Source organism: Corvus moneduloides, chromosome 1 (genome assembly GCF_009650955.1).
Source record: "Corvus moneduloides isolate bCorMon1 chromosome 1, bCorMon1.pri, whole genome shotgun sequence".
Classification (NCBI taxonomy): domain Eukaryota; kingdom Metazoa; phylum Chordata; class Aves; order Passeriformes; family Corvidae; genus Corvus; species Corvus moneduloides.
The window spans coordinates 136,988,052-137,007,682 of record NC_045476.1 but is presented as its reverse complement, the minus strand read 5'-3'; the positions used below and the strand labels follow the sequence as shown (position 1 = coordinate 137,007,682).

The window sequence follows — 19,631 nt, the reverse complement described above, 5'->3', positions numbered from 1 at the left end:
TCAACTGACAGTATTTCTATGTCCTTCTCAGCATTTGAATGGGAAGAAAGAAATAATTTAGAGGTATTTGCAAAACTGGCTAAATGAACTTATGATTTTGAATGTCCCTCCTACATGTTATTTGTGTGGGAATACAGAAGAAAGCAGTGGAAAAGTAAATAAAGGAATAGTAAAGATTCATGCCTTGAAGAGAAGATGATGCCTAAAAATATGATTTTGTACAGTAATGTCAAGTAGTAACATCCTAAAAAGTGTGGTATGAAGGTGTGGTAAGATTTAGTTCTAGAGAATAATAAAATCTGATAAAAGGATAGGTTGGAACTGCTACAAAAGAAGCTCAAATTGAAAAAACCAAAAAACAACCAAGTCAGAAGGGCAGTTCTGAAATTAAATGGAGCAAAGAACCAAACACAATTCTGCAACAACATTAGTGTTTAGAAAATACTGTGTGCAAAGTCTGTTATTCCAACCAGCCATGTCCTTCCTTCCAGCACCAGCAAACACAACCTTCTTTCCACTGTTTGCTAAATCATTTTCTTGTTCTGTCCTTTGGATTGTGTCACCAGCTCTATGACTCCTGTCTTTTTTTGTCACATTAAACACACATAACTGGCTTTGATTTTCAAGGTCCTTCACAGACGTCTTTCTCTTGACCAGTTACCTGAAACTGGGAATCCAAGTGCCAGCTCTAGTCTCTGATCAGCAAGTGTGCTCTTAGGCTTTTAAGCAAGTATTTTCAAGCAAAAAAAGGCGATTAATGGCCCCAGTGATCTCAGAAAGAAGAATATCTGCTCCAAACTGAGGAGTTATTTATTCTTAGAAAAGGAGGGAAGGGAGCTGTTTCCTCAGCTACTTTATTCTGGAAGACAGATAGGTGTGGCGGGCAGCCAACCAGAGACAGGTTTGGTAAAAGAACACCAACTTCTCTAGAAGGATGCTTTTTCTCCTATGAGTCTGAAATTAGACATAGTTTCAGTCAAAATGCTATCACACATTAACCAAAATCAGCAGCAGAATGTGTATTTATACAGCACATATGTTTTGTGTATATATTGATACACACATACATATACATATACACAGACAGACAGTAAGCTGTAGAAATGGTGGCAAAAAGGCTCTGAGGCGAGGGAATGACACATTTTCCAAAACAAGCCAGACTTCAGCGTGTTCTGTTAGAGGTATGATCTGTCCTGATGACTGTGACTAAGGATTTGCTGTGTGCCCTTCTGGAGGGGTGGCTTTCCCCAGCTGACAGACTGGAGTTCAGCTCCAGTGAGCTGCCACACAGCCAGTCAACAGAACAGAGCGTCTGTCCCGATAATCATTTGTGATCCCAAATCTGAAACTTGAGCAAAATAATTCAGAATTCTTCTCATGGTATTAACATCCATGCACATAGTTTGCAAAATACTGTCTTATTTATTATATGAGAAAGGATCTAAAGATCTGTTCATTTTTGTATAGATGACTCTAACAAAATAGAGAATAGACATAAATTGGGATATAAAATAAATCAGATTTAATTAAATTTAGTCCTGATCTAAAGATTTGATGAGTCTAAATTCTTCAGAAATATCCATCACCTGAATTTCAACTCTTCTTCAACTCTAAAATCTATGTCTATTTTAAATAGAATTTTAGATTGATATCTGTATCTACCCCCTCTTGCCTGCCTCAGAGAGCTCCACAAAGTGACTGCAGGTTGATCATTTCCTGCCCAGCTGCAGACAGGTAACCCAAGGATAACTCCTCTGATCAACGTGATATTGGGGCTAGAGAGGAGGTTCCCAATGAGAAACATAAGAAAATGGACTTCCCACATGTTTACCATGGATATCTTTTAGTTTGATGAAGTTTAGAAGGGGAGATCTTGTCTAAAGTTGATTGTTGAAGAGCTTAATCATATCTCTGGTGCTATTGCAGCTGCCATTTCATTCCACAGCACCTTCTTGCTCATGTTCAAGACTGCCAGTGACATGGATGCAGGTACAGCCACACCATTAAAATGTTTAAAGTTTCAGGAAGACTCACAGTGCCACAAAGCACGGCCATGTCATTTCTGACCTCTGCAGCAGATGAAATGTAACTTGGAGAAGGGGCTGCCAACGAGCTGTGCAGTGTGGCTGTGTGTCTCATGTCTGCATTTGTTTCAGAAGGACTGTTCCTAATTAGCACTGATGTCACCAAGTGTAGTCAGGCATACATGGTATGAAAGTCAAATAGAGTAGTAATTCATTGTGTTCTACCCCACCAAGGTGAAAATTGGATGTCTTTCCTTTTTACCAGGTAGTTCTGAACCCAGTGCTCCCTGCTCCTGCAGTGCAGAGTTACTCCACATAATAGGAATGTGCAGGTAAGAAGTAAGGTATGACGAATGTTACTACTACATGATCTGAATTCACTCATACCAGTGGTTTTTTCTTGTACTTGGGGAAGGCTGAAAAGCACAGGGTAACCTCTGCAGAATAACAATGAACACAGCCAGAGAGAGCAGAAAATTGCATGATATGTAAGCACATTCTAAACGCTGACTCACAGCACCCCACATTTCCTCCTGCTGCCTTCAAAACTCTCCCTAATCTCCTCGTATGTTCAGCTTACAGCATGATTCACAAGGTCCCTGAAGCACCCCCACCCCCATTCTTTGGCTTTTTATTTTCCTTCTACTCCTATTCTTTCCATTTTTCCCCCTGATACCTGCTGAACCATTGTTTTCTAGATCTATCGTCATTACTTCCGACAGTCCCTGAACATCGGGATGTGGTCTCTAAAACAATGCCCAAACCCTTTTTCACATACTTCCTCCTATCTGCAACTCTCCTGGCCCTAATTTAGTCTACATTTTACTAATTATAAATATGGATAATATGAAATCAAGTGCATGAAAGATTCAAATGAAACTTTCTTTTGAGAGATTATTTCAAGTTTTAAGTTTCCAAGTTAATAAACATGGCTCTGGAGGATGAGGCTTACCTCAACTTCATTTATGGCACCCAGATAGCTCCTTTGCAAAGTGTGACTGGGAAACCACCATATCATTAAAAACCCCTCCAGATTTGCAGTACCATAAACTGCTAGGGGGAAAAAAAAGCCTACTCAACTACTATGCAACTCAATTTAATAAAGGACCATATAAAACAACTTACGTTGTAACTCACAGCAAACTAAGAATTTTGGAAAATCAATTTTTGCTTAAATTTTCCTTTTTGTAATGAGAACATAACCCTTCTCCCATCACCAAGCTCAGCAACATCCTCCTGCCCTAGAACACGGCAGCCAAGAATCAAGCCACTGACAGAGCAGCACCTGCTTTGTATATCCTGCGCTCAATGTAAACTACCTTTCAGTTTAGTGGGTTTGGATACAGACTGAACTTTTCCACTCTACAATCAACTTGCAAAATTGATTAATGTGATTTTGCGAGAAAGCCATTGTCAGAATAGAGATGATCTCACTAAAATAGGATGTAGCTACTTAAGATGTCAAGTGAAATCAGTACTCTTGTAGTTCAAACAAACATCTGAAAAAGATACTACGCATCATCAGTTTCCACAAAGATGTAATACAGGGGACATTGACAAGTCTTTCTTCAAAATTCTGTTACTTTTACATATTTCTAAATAGTAAAAAACTACAGAACAAAAAATCTTAAGTAAATGTATTTATTATTGTTGGATTTTTTAATGCAGAAATAGTGTTATTTCAATTATAGGCTTACAATCCTGTTTCATTGTTTGTGCCAAAACAAGAGACAAGAATACATTGGTCAACTGCATTTTGATTAAGAGTCCAACTGTGGTTTCATATGTTTATGCACACATTTCATTGACAGCAGGATTGATTACATTTGTACGTGAAAGGAGAATTTGTCTCAAAAAAAATTTGAGAAGACTAAGGACTCTTCTTATTTGAACACCGGTTTTATACAGAAAATCCATTTGCATACATGAAGAAAATATATGCGAAGGATACAAAGACCAACTTCACAAAATTTATGTCACCTTGACTGCTACAACATTAATATGGAAATTAGTCTTTTATTAAAGGGAACCAGTTGTGACACAAACAGAAATAGCTCTTCCCCCTTCCCAGTTTTAACTACATATAACTCAGTGAATACGGTTTTCAGAACAGACCTCTGTTTCACCTGCCCATTGTTTTAAGAAGTGAAAGTTTAGCCCTTTATCAATGATTATAACACAATTTCCTACCCTTTCATATTTTATGAGAGTATCAAAGACCAAAAGAGTTTATGATTTCCAAGAATGCCTTGTGAATTAACTGGTGTGGCTAAGAGCTGGATATGGATAATGCTGAAAACAACTATTGAAAAATATGTCTTAAATGGTGAAAACAATTACTTCTCTTAACTGAAACCTCTTTAGCATGCAATCAGACAAGCATCAAGGAACACGTACCCAATAGGAAATTCTCTTGTAATTATTAGTAGCATCTTCTTTCTTCCTTTGAACTATTAACAAAAGCTAATGTTAAAGCAGTTATGAAGAACCAAACAGAAGCAAAGGACAGAAAACAAAAACAGCCCTTATTTCTAGAGGTTGCCTCACTCAGAGCCACCCAACAGGAGCCAGGTCCTAGAGGAACGACGCGCTCACCATCCTGAAATACCGCGGCTGAGTTGGGCGCCAGTTATCAACCAAGGGATGATCAGGCTCATTCTCGGCATTCTTGGAGAGGCTGCGGAGCTTTGCCATCTGCAGAAGAGCAAAAATTGAAGTGTCCTGATGGAAATCCTTTGGTATCAAATCCATAGCCCAACAATTAAACTAAGGAGGCTGGTCGAGCTGTGGAAAAAAGTCTCCTTCAAAGTTGTGAAGATGTCCTTCACCCCACCACCATAAGAACTGTACTCATGGCTTTTTTGTAGCAGTGATAGTCTTAGGAATAGTCAAAACATAAAAATAGGTCCTATTTGAACAGGATTTTGAAAAATAGTGTCATTAAGGTACTGTCTACAGAACCGTGTAAGGCCAAAGAAACTGTGGGAAGTACTCAGAAAATGTGAATACAGCAGCAAGTGCTCTATAAACCTCTCCTACTCTAACCCTGCCTTAGTGCCTGATTGTTAAAAATCCTTTAGAATTGCAAGGTTTTAAAGCTGAATTATAAATGAATTGTTCATTTCCATAGCAGGTCTGAGCAGAGGATACATTTTGCTGCAGTGACAAAGAAGTTAATTATTAATAACAGCAATTAAAATCTGGATAAAGACCTGGTCAAGGTTTCAACTTGAAAATGCAGCCCCATGCAGGGCACACATCACCTTTGTTCACCAGGACCTTCAATATGCTGATTTTCAGTACAGACTTCAAGGCCAATACAAGCAGAACTTCTGTCTAGGTTGTAAAACCTGGGTTCACTGTGATTAAACTAGTTCCAGTTTATGGACTGAGCTAGCTCAGGCATCTCAACATTACTCTTCACTGAACAGCTCAGAAAAACCAGCCATCTCAGTCTGCCTGAACAATGATGAGGTCATATTTATAACAAACATAATATGCATCCGATGGATTCATAGTCTGAAATTAAATTTCAGATTTCAGATGAAGAATAATTTGTATGGGAAGAGATGAAAATTGTTAATCAGTTTTGTTAATACTGATAAACTACTATTGGAGAAGAGTGCTGGGGTTTATTATTTGTGGAAGATCTGCTCTACTCAGTAAAAAACCAACATGTATTCAGGCTACAATTACATAAAGATGAAAAAATTAATCTGCAATTAGACAGTTATTCCACAGTTAAATTCCTGTTCTTTCATTAAAAGTAATCTGAGCAGCTAGGCCACCCACACTGTATCTCACTGGGATTTCTGGTGAATTGATTTTCCTGCAGAGCACTGATTTGCAGCAACTGCACTTCCCCTTGTGGCTAATATACAGTTACCATCTGGCTGCAAAAGCATCCAAGAAATCCACCGCAAATGCACACACACTTAAAATAATCACTATTAATGAGGCTGCCATGGTAGTACACTGTCTAGGATTAGAAATAATTGGCAACACAATCCTCTTATGAATACATTATTTAGAGTGCAGGCACTCTGGAGTGAGGGAAGTATTTCTAAACAATAACTCACACACACTGCCAATTCTGCCTGAAAAGCAGCTACCTCAGGGTAAGAGCCAATGTCTCATCTTTATGTAGTAATTTCATCTTTACCTTAAATGCTCCATTTTTTCTACAGGAAGGATAGTTAAAGAACAGGCTGTATGTTTCCCAAAACTCACTAATTTTAGAACAGCTGAGAAAAAGACCATGACCCAAACACAACAGTACTCAAAAAGTCTTTTCATGAAGCTGGATCAATGATGTGATTAGTTATTTCTTTAAAAATGCATTTTATATCAGAGATGTTCAATAATGACTACACTTTTCCTAGTAAAATCTATAGCTGATCTTCTGCAATATAAACATCTAAATAATCATATTGTAATCATATAAACATGACTCATTTTGGGGAAACCAGTCAGACGATATTTGTATTTTTCACACAAGTACCCACTTTAAAATAGCTCCCATATTTTAATTTTCAGATGGGCAAGGAAACAGGAGGTAGAGCAATTCAATAAGCTCTGAAAATTAAGCTGTAAATGACATGAATACATTGTCATATTTCGTGTATTGCCAGCTAAGGTTCTCATCGTACCTGAGTTGCATTACTTAAAAGATGAAGAGCCACATAAACACAAAGTACTAGAAAATAAAAATATTTTCTTTCTGTGATAACATGCACATCAATGAATACACTAAACACATTATCATCTTGAAAACCTAAAATGAAAAGTTATGTGTCTGAATATAATATTACATAATATGTCAGTCCCTTGATTAATATTCATGTGCTTTGTATCCTGGAGCCTTGAAGTTTGTGGTATCATATCCTTATAGTCTGCTGACTAGAGGAATAACCTCAGATGAGAACACTGACTTGTGTGGTAACAGTAGAATCACAGGTGGAAATGTGCTGAAGAGGGCATTCAAATTCCTCTAAGTGGATTGAGGGGAAATTAGGAGGGGAAATTAACAAGAAATACTTCTTTACAGTAAGTGACCAAAGGAGTTTTTGACATTACCAATAAATTAGAGTTATCTAATGTTGCTCCAGTTTATGAAAATTTAGCTGGTGTGCCTTCCAGAAACACGGGTATCAAGCACATGATTCAACACTTCCAATTTACACTCCCATCTGCAATACAGGGCAGGCAGAATCACCAATCCCATTACATTTGTATTCTGATAAATGATGTTTTTGAAAGAAAACTCTTACCATGTACACTGTGGTATGCTTTTACTGATTTAAAACACTCTTTGATGTCTGTGGGCTTGAACTACCATGGTGTTGGATGTGGGCTAGTTCTTCACTCTCCTTTTAATCCTGTAATTTCTCACAAATGCAGTGAGTGTTTTCCTTGTCAAAAGAATAAATTCAGGTTATGGCACATAAGTAAAAAGAAGGAGGAAGTTTACCTGGTCTGAACTGACTATGATAGGCTCTCTAAGAATAATCCAGGTAACACACTCTTCACAAGGTGGAGTAGTGAAAGATCCATGGTATGTCCAGTAGTCATGAGATTTAGGGAAAAGAATTGAAGGATCGAAGTTTGGAAAAGGAACCATTTTCCCCTTTAAAATAAAAACAAAAACACAACAAAACCAAACAGAAAACCAACAAATCTAGTCAAGATTAGTTTGCAGCTCTCTTATTTTAAGAAACAGGAAGTGACTCAGATACTTCAAATGTATGAACTGAGGAAAGTAAGCACAGATCTACATGAGATATAATGATGCAATGTGAAGATAAGTGGACTGAATGACCCTTACAGATGGGCCCAGAGAAGCATGACAAAACATAAAACTTCATGGTGCTACTTCTTGTACCAGAGCTAACTCATGTGAAGTGGTGTCCAGTACCAATGTGTTTCACTCACTTCTGTGCAGAAATACTCCTCTTCTGGCCTCCTTTCTTATGGAAATTGTTTCTATCTATTGAATATTGGATTATGTCACCGTATAAAAAAGTGAGACAGGTACTACTTTCATAGTATTTGTGCTAATAACAAGCAAGACAGCCTACGAAATGTGAGAATTACCACATAATGCTATCTAAGACACAAATGTCTACTCAGTGGCGTTTCCAGAGATCCATTAGGCAGCCTATATATTAAGACCAAATGGACTGATTTCCAAAGATGCCTTTTATTTGGCACTGCCCACTGAGGCAATAAGGTTCCATGCCTAGTTTTTAGGTGAGTAAAAATTGGCGAAATGACTCGTTTTCCCAAACTCTTAAGCCCCACTAAAGTCAAAAAAGGCTCATATGTAAATGGAAGAGAAAGGACTTTTCATGGTAATGAAAAGCTATGCATGGTTTTATTCCCAAATATATTCTGGAAATGTTGCAGAGCAGAATTTGAAAACTAGAAAGTCAGACATCGTGATACTGGGGTTTTTTTTGTCCTGAGACTTTGAGCAGTCTTCCTATAATGAAAGCCCAACATCATTACCTTTGTTTTGATTGCATTTATTTCTTCAAGAATTCTCTTCATCTCTGGTTTGGGAGTTTCCCCTACCTGTAAAGAAGAGAGCATGAGCTAAGCAAGGAGTTCTGCTTGACCAGCTTTCTTCTTCCTCCTACTTTTCCATATGAGCATCTAAACATATATAAACTATAAAATTATAATGCATTAACCCAACCTATCACACCTACCAGCTTGGTAAGCTATGTCTTCTGTCTGTTACCTCTGTCCATACCCCAACAGGTATTATGATACAAAGGGGGAAATTGTATCAGTATAGAAATTTTTTCATAACAGGTAATTTCACAACACAGATTTCATGGTCAGATATATTGTTTGCAATTGCTGATCTCAAAAAAGACATCCATCTTTCTACCTCTAGTGCTATCTCTAGTGAATATGAATTAAACAGGAGAGGGCAACAGCTAATACTTCAGGGCTAAGGTTGTATGCCCCCAAAAGGATTTATAAAAAAGGATGAGTCATATGCATTGTCTTTGAGATAGTTCTGTTTGAGAGAAAGTTCATGAAGAACCTAGAAGAGATACATGTCCTTGAAATCCGTCCCCAATCAGCAAAAACACAGCTGACTGCTGTTGGTCAGAGGGCACTTCTGACACGTGTCCCCATTCCATGAGCCACATAGTGACACAATAGCTGCAGGCACAAGTGTGTGTAGTACTGGATACCACTTGACATAATATGACTCATGCTCTATAACTTGAAAAGGATACATTACTGAAAGTCAACCCCTTCAATGTGGTAGGATCCCTAGAAAATATACTCAGAGAATTTTGCTTTTTTTCAACCCTCTAAGAATAGAAACTCCATAGCATCAGTGCAAAGAAGGGTTGCATGGTTCTACTTACTTGCAAAAATATGGCCAGAGCAGCTATCCCATCAGTTCTTCTCCTAGCATCAAGATAATTACTGTATTTGGGATTCCAGTGTAACAAATGTAGCTGGAAACAAAGAAAAATGTAAAAAAACCCATTACTCGACAGCAAGCCATCACAGGCTGAATTTACAGTGATTCACATAACTGCGTGAGTTTGAGGCAACAAAGAATGATAATGAGGCCTTGCAAAAAAGAGAAAAGAAAAAGGGACAGCAAAGTCATATATTAGTTATATCTGTCATACATTATTAATTATACTACCATTTGCTTTAAAATAAACTATAAATATCTTAATAAGAAATGGGAAAAAATTAACTGGAATCTCAAAGCTGAAGAAAAGCTGCTTAAGTAAGCAGGTAGAACATGCAGTTCAGACATCATCTACTGATATGTGATTCATTTCTATTTGGCATTGAAATTACAGCAATTCTGTCAAAGAACTGTCATTCTTGTATATCATTATGTATATATACATTCATGTATATCATTAGTCTACATTTCTCATTTTCTTTACAATCCTAAAGTGGTAAAGAACCAAGGTAAATTCATTCTTCCCCCTTTCTATCACTGCAATTTTACACTTTTACAATAATTTTGTATTTTCAGAATACTGTTTTAGTAAGTTTGGATTGCTTCTGAGTAACTCAGTCTTCTTGTGCTGTATCACACCAAATTGGTTTGAGAACATGGAAACCTTTGTTTCACACAGTATTTTTCTTTTCTCGTGGTGTGAGAGTTACTTCAACCTGATTCACATTTATAAGAATCGATGGGAGTAAGAATAAAAATGCACAGATAAATAAATAGAAAGAACTCCCTGAAAAGCAGACAAATGACAAATTTTGTCCCACCAGAACAATAGTGACAAATTTTATTTTACACCCTGTTTTAAAGTAAAAAGTGGTGAGCCTTACCTCTCCTGCATACCTCACTCCATTCACAACATGCTCCGAGCCGTGGTCGTCAGACGAGCCCCAGTGGAAGTGCAGCTGCCGTAGCCTGTAGACTTGTGGAAGTGGCCCACCTCTCAGCACTGCAATTGATAATCTGCAACAGCATCAGACTGAAGTATCTCCCAATTCGTTAAAATGAAATATATATGTATCTACAATATTTACACACGTATTTACATATTTACTGTACAGATGCTCTGTGTTCTGAAAATCTGCACTGATTTTAGCCACATGTCAGGCAACCATCTTCAGCTATATGCACTTACAGGCAGAGAACTTTAGTATCTAGGCTTCCATTACAGTCACTAGAGATCACTGATTTAATTCAGCTGCATAAATGTGCACCTAGTACTCTCTGGAATATTCCAGAGACATCTGGACAGGACTGAGAAACGTGGTCCAGGATCTGTGGAAGAACTGTACATTTCTAAAGCAGTATCTGGAGGCAAGGGGAAACGGATTAGGTTATCAAACATGTCACAGGATGCCTGTGTTTGGGTAACTGAAGTATACCCTCAGCAGAACAGTCAAGCCTCTAGAGTAATTCTGCTTGCCTTAAGGTAGACACTCAACAGACAGTGACCTGGATTGCTCTCTGGACTCCTTGAACTCCAACTCTGTTGCCTCAAACAGCAGTTTAGATATAACCCACCAACTGTTAAAATCCCACAATAATACACCTAAATTTAGATGTCTTAATCTGCCCCTGACTTGAATCTAGGATTTATCTATGCGGAAGTACATAAACATAACCACGATTAAGATCAACTACTAACGTGATGATAAACAAATTTCCACAAAACACAACAAAATTGTGTGTCTTACTGCAAGCTATGACTTATTTGTTTAAAAAGTTATGAAATTACTGATGCTGCTTCTGCTCTAATGGCTGCTCCCTCCGGTTATGGAAGAGGAGTAAGAAAGCAGCAAATAAACCAGAAAAGCAATCACTGAGAATGCAAGCTATTTTACTAATGAAAAGTTCAGCCTGTGATGAATGATATCTAGTATTCTAAATAATCTTAACATTTATAAATAAAATTGTAAATGGAGGTGGTGTATTTGAAAGGATCAATAAAATAGAAAGAATGTATTTACATTCACCAAATACTGAAAGATACTCAATTCTCATTCATGTTTTTTGAGGATAGAATTTACAGCATTCCTATAAAACATGCAGCAGTTCTCAAGAACAGGTCTTTATATGCCAGAGAAAAATATGCTTCAATATGAAAAGAAAATAATTAAATCCATTATTGTCTCAAGACATACAGCACTAAGAGTAGAGCAAGCTGTTATTCTCAACAAATTCCTTTTACTTCTTCCCACAGACATTCTGAACTCTAGTCAACACAGTCAGGGTAAGAGTAGTAGCTGATGAGGCCATCAATTCTCCATCAAAATAGATCTGTAAGGCCAAATAATCCTCTTTAGGCAAAACCATGTCATTATTTCCACTGATGGGCCATCAGCAGACATTTTTGATTGGGCATTAGGTGAAGCTCTGCATCATCTCCTGCCAACACATTCCAGCTTCACTCATCTATAAATAGACAGTAACTTTTACCTAGCACACTTTAAGCAGACAGAGTGATGCCAGCCACAGCTCCTGAAGGACAAAAAGGTGTTTCCTTTCTTTTAATTACAAGTGTGTAGTATTAAACATATAAATACATGAAATGACAATGTAAGTAAATGAAGTTTTCCTGCATTTTAAAAAAGGAAAAGTAAACAAAACCATTACAAGAATAAAGGTCTTCAATATTTAAAACATTTAAAATCCCAAAGTATGTCTGCATAGCTCAAAATGAGTAAGATAATTTTTTTTTTAAAGCATGTGCTTTGGAACCTAAATTCTAAACATATCTTTATCCTCTAGGGCTTTTGTTTTCAATACTACACAAATAAAAATGCACAAACACATAACAGAAAAAGAATATATAAAACAAAAGTTTATAAAACAAGAGATGGTATCTTGACATTATTTTTCAGCAATGTTAGTATATAATATTTACATGTAATAGGGAATTTTTCGACAATTATTACACAGGAAATGTTCACCTTAAATATCTGAGTCACAGCAGAATTACCAAAATGTAACTCCCTTAAACTTGCTGTCATTAAAGTAACATGGCCCAGGTGCAGGAATATACAAACCAGCTCATTCCTTTTTTGGTGCCTTATTGTTGCAAACTTTAATCCCACTGCACACTGACTGACTCTAAATGGGTTTGTACACCACCATTAGTGCCTGATACCAGACATAAAAATGTCACGTCAGTCTTGCCCAAATTCTGTGCCCCTCACACATCCACACTTGAAGAATGATCTATCACAGAACAATCCTACATGGACACACACGTAGACATCTGTTCTGGAAAAAAGCTCACCTTTTATTTGACCTGTCATCAGCTGAGCAGCATGAGACAAAACAGGCTAATAAAAGAATGGGCTTTTTTTGACTTTCAATGTAATCTCTAGGGCAAGTGTTGCACAGAAGGATGTTACTAAGGCAAGAAAACCCTGTCTCTCATTCTGTGACACAGCAAAATGAAGCTGTCATGCAGTTGAGTGGAGATGGCTGCTCCAGTCACTTTACTTTAGCTAGCTGGGTGTCCTTGACAACAGAAAAGTGACAAGAAGCTTTTCGAATATGTGCATCCACTTGCTGAGCAGCTTCTGTAGGAGTCTGGTTGTTAATCTGTGCTAGTCAATTGTCATTTGCCCTCACTAAGGTAAAACTGGCATGGTTATGCCTACACAAATGCCTTCCCTGTTTGCAGTAAAGGCACACCATGAAAGCCAGGTGGAAAAACCCACGGAGAACAAAACAGACTCATGAGATGAGTCGTGTTTATGAACATGAGAAGGAATGACTGTTATAGGAAGATTTATGATCTCGCATCCTGTCATATCCATAAAATGAAATGGCAAACCACAATGAAATTAAATTAGTAATGTACTACTGTATGACAATTGAAAAGACGTATTACCTTTGTTATACTGCTTCATCATAGAATCTAACAGTGCAGTACAGAAACCACAGCTGCTTCACATCAGTGTCACATTTTGAAAGTCATAAAAAAGCCTCTGCTCACAAGAGGATCTCTGTACTGAAACTGTCTGGCTAACTGCAGGGATGTAATATGTTTCTGAAAAGCTTTTGGAACTCAAATTTCAGTTCTCACTGAAATTTTCTTTAAGCAAGCACTGAATAGATATGCAGAAGGATTACTTTTGCTTCTGTTTGAACTTTGTACTCTTTTAGGGACAGAGTGGGAAAGAAAAGTGTCAGATAGAAGCCTGTCAGCCTGCCACTCACCCTCACCTACACTGTAACTCATCTTTGCCAGTTTTGTGCCCATTGATCACAGCCTGTTCATCAGGGAGCTCCCAAATCATCTTTGTTTGTGATCTGTGTAGGGCTGAATAGGTGGCCGCCCCACCTCCAGGGGTGGAAAACTGACAGTCCTCTGTGTAACTGTAGCCTCAGCAGGCCCTTGACTAGAATTAAAAGCCAAGCACTTTTAATTCTAACAATGGAAATTGAAAGTTAACAGGAGCTCAAATCCTAAATTCCCTGTACCCAAGTACAGGAGTTCTCAATACCTTCATGTAGACAGATGTGTTGTTACAGTGAAGGAAGAATTTAACTTTGCTGCCTTTTGCCTTATGCACTACAGCCATTGAGTGGTATGTACGTACCACAGCTACAAAAGTACTGGAATTTAGTGGTGCTATTCTTGTAACAGCTACTGGTTTTCTCCAGTGTAAATTCAGCAGACAAAATGTTAAATAATATTTTGCAGGAATCAACCAAAACTGGAATGTCTATAGACAGACTTCCCCTTGGTTTAATTAAAGTTACTGGGGTCCATCCTCTCTCTTTAATAACCAGTCAACAAATGAATGTTTTATTTACCAAAAGTTGATAATCAAAAATTCATTTGCAAAAATAAATGAGATTTCCCACAAAGGGTTATTTGAGGAAATGCTGGCCACAAGCCCTAGTCATGCTGAAAGAATTGATTAGCAACAAGCTCCAACTTCTTACAGTAACTGTCTCTAATTTTTTTTTTTTTTTGCATCATCCACTTTCAGAGCCACCCATTTCTTTGATAGGAAAGATTCTGAAAGCAGCAACAAGGTAACCCTGTAAGAATGTGTGCCTGCACTGAGGTACTCCAAGCCCTTAAATATCATCCATCTGAAAGCCAGTAAAAGAAGAAGTAAGAATTTGGTTGGTTGATGAACACCCATAGAAAGTGCCAACAAAAACAACAGACAAAGACAGAAGATGAAGGAAGGCATTCATTTGATGTAGCCTTAGTGTATCTCTCCTCAGCTGCTCTGTCTGAGTTCCATTACCAGACTTTTGTATCTTTATTGTTTCTCAAACAATCAAACATCTTGGTGTAAGCATTTAACCAAGCTATTACAACAAAAGCTGAAGAGTCATTAATTGTAAAGAAGTTATATATCTCACACAGCATCATGACAATAGTTCCACCAGTTAGAAGCTCTCAGGACATTTCTCTGACATGATTTTTTTCAAATTTTAGAAATAAATGGATTCTGCTAGTGGAAATAAGATTTCAGCCCTAATTCAAACCAAAACTGGGTCACTGCTGGATCTAAAAGAGTATCTGAATTGCCAGTCAGGCCAAAAAACCACAGAAGTGGCAGGCTGCCAAAGTACCCAAGTTCAGGTGTGTGTTTTACTGGGCCCAGCCACCTAGAAGGTTTGATTTCAGCTCCCAGTTCTTTCCTGCATTTTGAGACTCCAGCCTCCACCTGCAATCATTTTATAGTGCATAAGGTCCATCTACATTGGTACAGTAAGGCAGGGAACTGAGTCCGCAAGAATCCATTAACTTGTATGGACAGGCAGCAGAGGCACGATACTGCTCCTGTAGCAGCTTTATCTGTCAGCAAAGCTTTCAACTCTATAGCAGATTCTCAAAGTCAACTAGACTTTATAAGTAGCTGGAATTCTCAAAGTCCTTCCACTAGGCTAACACCAAACATAAAAGTAATAAGGCCTTTTTCAACATAATACCTGAATTACATTGGATGGCACTCTAATTGCTTGAATTTAAGAAACTGTCCCGAACTGTGAATGCTCCAGGTGTTCTTGGCAGAATACACAATGGATGTAAAACTTGGAGACATCCAAAGTAATTAATTTTATCACTCACCTTGGCAATTTGTTCATCAATCTATTTTATCCAAACAAATGAAGACAGAAGTACAGATATGGGTATGACCACTATAACTGAAAAGAGTCAGGAAAATAAATGAAGCCCTTAGTTTTCTGGTTAACTCAGAAATAATTCAGATAGACAGAGTGACAGATACATAGATAGATATGAGAGAATTAATGTCTTTGTTCCAAAGGAATAAAAGCTTCATTCCTATATGATTGCTATTGCATATGTATGTTTTGTGCAGCTGGTGGTTCTTTTACATAAAAAATAAGCCACTGTACATATCCTAAAAAACTTAAAATGTATTCAAGTCAGTAGGAGTATGCACAGTGGAATTTGTCCTGCAATTAGCATTATATTAGAGAAAGAACACCACCCACAGACTCTGCAGGCAATGGTATAACAAAGGAGACATAACAACAAACACTGAATGTTTCTTGACTTCAAAGAGCTGAGATATACACCTACTTTTTTTGCAGTGAGTCACTTTTTATTTCTGAGATCAAAACACAAGTTACTGAGCAGTTCATCTGAAAAAATATTCAGAACATTCTGAAACTTTCTGCTCTTTGTGGCAAGTATTGCATCCATGCTGTAGATTGCTGTGCCTGGATACTCCCTCCCATTCAAAATCTGAGTTATTCTAACAATAATTACTTTTACTTTTATGCAGAAGATGCAACTATTGGTATATCTGATGCTGTTCTAACAAATACATCAGATGGTAAAAAATGATAATAGTCATGGAGATCTCATGCCACAGCTACATCTCTTTACTTGTGTGTCATTTGATCTGACACTAATAACATTTTTGTTTAAATAACTTTAAAAATTCCCACTTTGCTAGAAAAGCAACAAAACTCTTGACTGCATAGTAATTTGTGAGTTTTGATAGTATATTAACTAGTCCATCTTACATACATTTTGATCCTCAGTTTTCATGAAACCCAAGTAATTTGTTAAAAATCCATTAAATTAAATCTATGTCCACATATAGTTAACTTGAAACAATCTATTAGTAAAATTTCTCTTAGTAATTATGCTGTCAATCCTACTTATATTGTAATGGGAAGTGGAAGTTTTAATGCACATGAGAAATAAGTCTGTACACTGTATGCTCTCAGAGCTGCAAGTGGATAAAAGATTTTGGACATTAAACCTGGCAAAATTAAATTTATCAGCCCCATAATCTTCAGTAAGACAAAACCTCATGAATGCCAAGAAGAGCTTTAACTGATTAAATACCGTGACATTGTGGCAACATCTGGTTTGTTACTTCATTTATCAGAAATTACATGGATAGAATTTTTAAATATTGTAACTTAAGATGTTCTGCTGGGCATCTCAAGTAGCTAAAATGGAATTCAATTCTCACAGATAAAGCCTGGACTCCTTCCTCCTGGAAGGCAACACAACTGCAATGGCTTTTTACAACCCCAAAAATTTATCTTATACCTTAATTCACCCTGTACCAAGTTTCTTTGCGGCTCTCTCCATTCCCCAGGATTTTACCTATGGACTTTAGAAGGAGTCCCAGACCTTTCCCAGCAGCAGCCTAGAGTAGCAGTCACAGAAACCTGTACATCACACACAGGCAGTACACAGAGACCTTCTAACAGCCTGAACAGTCAAAGCAGGCTCTTCCACATAAATTGAAACAGTCACTTATATATGATGCAATGAGAGATGAAAGCAAAACCGACCTGATCTATCAAATGAATCATCAAATACAACTCTGCAGGTTTTTCCATTATTGAGGATGGTCTTAGCTGACCCAGGATCATAACTAGCAAACCATGGTAGTAGAGAACTATCATAATGCACCTCTTTATTATTGATTTCAATCGGTGACTGATGGCGTCCTTTTGCAAAAGGATAATTTTTGTGCCACTGATCTGGTCCTAGAAAAAAGTACAGAGAAGTATCATGAAAATCTTTTCCAGACAGGTATGCATTATACTTGTTACAATTAACACAAGCTTGGCTCTGCTTGAGTACAGAACATCATTTAAGTGTATTAATAAGTAGGTTACTAATTGCGTGGTTGTTACTCATGCCTTACCAACAGTTTCACTATATTAAAAGCAATTGACTGGTTGATTTCTAGCTGGAATACTGGATACTTCAAGTCACTCAACTGAACCTAAACTCTTACAGCAACCTCAAGACTGACTACTAGGAGACTGATAATATGCCAAGGAAGAAAACCGGAGGTATATACTCCAAGTCCAGCAGTGGCTAGAAATATGATGGGATATACCCAAATGATTAAAACGTGGCACCATGTACTCATATTGAAAGAGAAAAGGCCACTGATCCCTGGACATGCCAGGAATTTGAAACATGGATTTAATTATCATCACGGTTTTACCAAGAAGTTCATGTGGAAAACGCCTGACCAACACTGAGCTGTTCTTCCTGCAGCAGAGGAGAGAGCAGGAACAAGAGACCACCAATATCCCCAACCTCTGCAGGCAGGAGGGGCCTGCAGCCCAGCGCTGCTCTTCCTGCATTAGGGCTAGCTTAAAGCCGGATTTTATTGCTATGTCAAATTTTAATTTACATCAACAGTAGGAAATCTGACTTTATTTAACTTAGAGACCCCCTGCCATTGACCTCTCCTTCCACCAGCTTCGCCTCTTCCGCGCCTGTGAGCGACAACCAAGCGGCCTCGGCCACGCCACCTGCACAGCCCCGGGCCCGCCTGAAGCCCGCATCCCCCGCCATGCTCCCTCGGGAAGCGGGGCCCCCGTTCTGCCCGGGCTTCGGTGCCAGCAGGAGCGGGCCGGGCGCGGCCCCGCGCTCACCGTTGTCGCTGTCGTAGCCCCAGGGATAGTAGTTGGGGTTGATCATGGTGCGGTGCCGGCGGCTCTGGCAGGACGGTGGCCTCGTCTCACGGCGGCTTTTTATAGACTCCCGCCAAATCCATGCCCGTCCCCGCCGCGCGAGGGCCGGGACGGCCCCGGGAGCCGGGGGCGGGGAGAGCCGCGCTGCTTCGCACCGCCCGCCCGGCTCCCGCTGTCCCCGCGGGAATGCGGGGGAAGGAGCTGGCCCCGGACCGTGCCGGGAATGCCCAGAGAGGGTAAAGGGCTGCCACCGCCTGCCCCGGCGCCGAGGAGATGGGAATGTAGAAAAGCACGGATGTCCAGCACTAGGCACAGGCAGTGTAGGAATAGTTTTCAAATTCAAGTGAGATGTGTACGCATGCATGCGCGGACACACAGCCGGATCAACCAGGAAGCCTTAGCCTGGCTGGCTGCTGAAATGAAATGTGCAGGTCACAGGCAGGCTGGCGGGGCTTTTTATGGCTGTTTGCAGAAAGCCTCTTTGGCGTAAGGCCTGTCCGGTTCGGAGAGGCTGAGTCCCTCCCCAGGACACCGTGTTGGAGACGTGTTTCCCTCCTGGGTGTGTGACATAGCCCTGATCCAGGGGCCAGCAGGGGGTGAGAGGACGAGTCCAACAGCTTCTCCGTTCAAATGGCTATCACAGGTTCGCACCCTTCCCTATGAAATTCCCGTGTATTCGCTTGGGTTCCAGCGCTGCTCCCTGCTGTGCGGTTTCCCGTCGCCTTCATAAACAGCTTCCCTGCAAAACTTCGGTGGCATTAATTGCTGCAGCCTTTAAAAAGGTGTTGCTTCCTCTACCCCAAGGCTTCTTGGAAAATGGAAATCGTTACACTAGCTGAAGATCCAGCTCCTGCCAGCTCCAGATAAAATCGTTATTATCAAATTAAGCACAGGATTTGTTTGTTTTGCTTCAGCTCTAATTCTCCTTCATTTAGCAGGATGTCATGCATCAGATTGCACTTAAAATTGTAAGCATGTTTGCTAGCAGGCATGTGTTCCTTATGTGACACACAGAAATCAAATTACTTCTAAAAATATTTGTTATTCTGACACACACGGACTTGCCAGATAAGATAGAGCAGACAGAGGTTAGCACCGATGGAGTAAAAGTGAGGGACTGACTAAGTAGAAGACAAAACACTGGACTGAAAGGTGGATTTCTGATTTAAATTTTAGAAGACTTT

General features: G+C 39.0%; 1 protein-coding gene across 1 annotated transcript; it reads right to left on the bottom strand.

The window, feature by feature from the left end:
- Positions 1 to 3,651: 3,651 nt before the first annotated feature.
- LOC116453321 (carbonic anhydrase 3-like) lies at positions 3,652 to 18,601 on the bottom strand. Its single transcript, XM_032128621.1, has 7 exons — positions 18,409 to 18,601; positions 17,305 to 17,502; positions 10,356 to 10,474; positions 9,413 to 9,505; positions 8,532 to 8,597; positions 7,495 to 7,650; positions 3,652 to 4,718 (listed from the first exon to the last, which is right to left on the bottom strand). Exons 1-7 carry the CDS (start codon positions 18,452 to 18,454, stop codon positions 4,599 to 4,601), a joined length of 798 nt encoding a protein of 265 aa, XP_031984512.1. The 5' UTR covers positions 18,455 to 18,601; the 3' UTR covers positions 3,652 to 4,598.
- Positions 18,602 to 19,631: the final 1,030 nt, after the last annotated feature.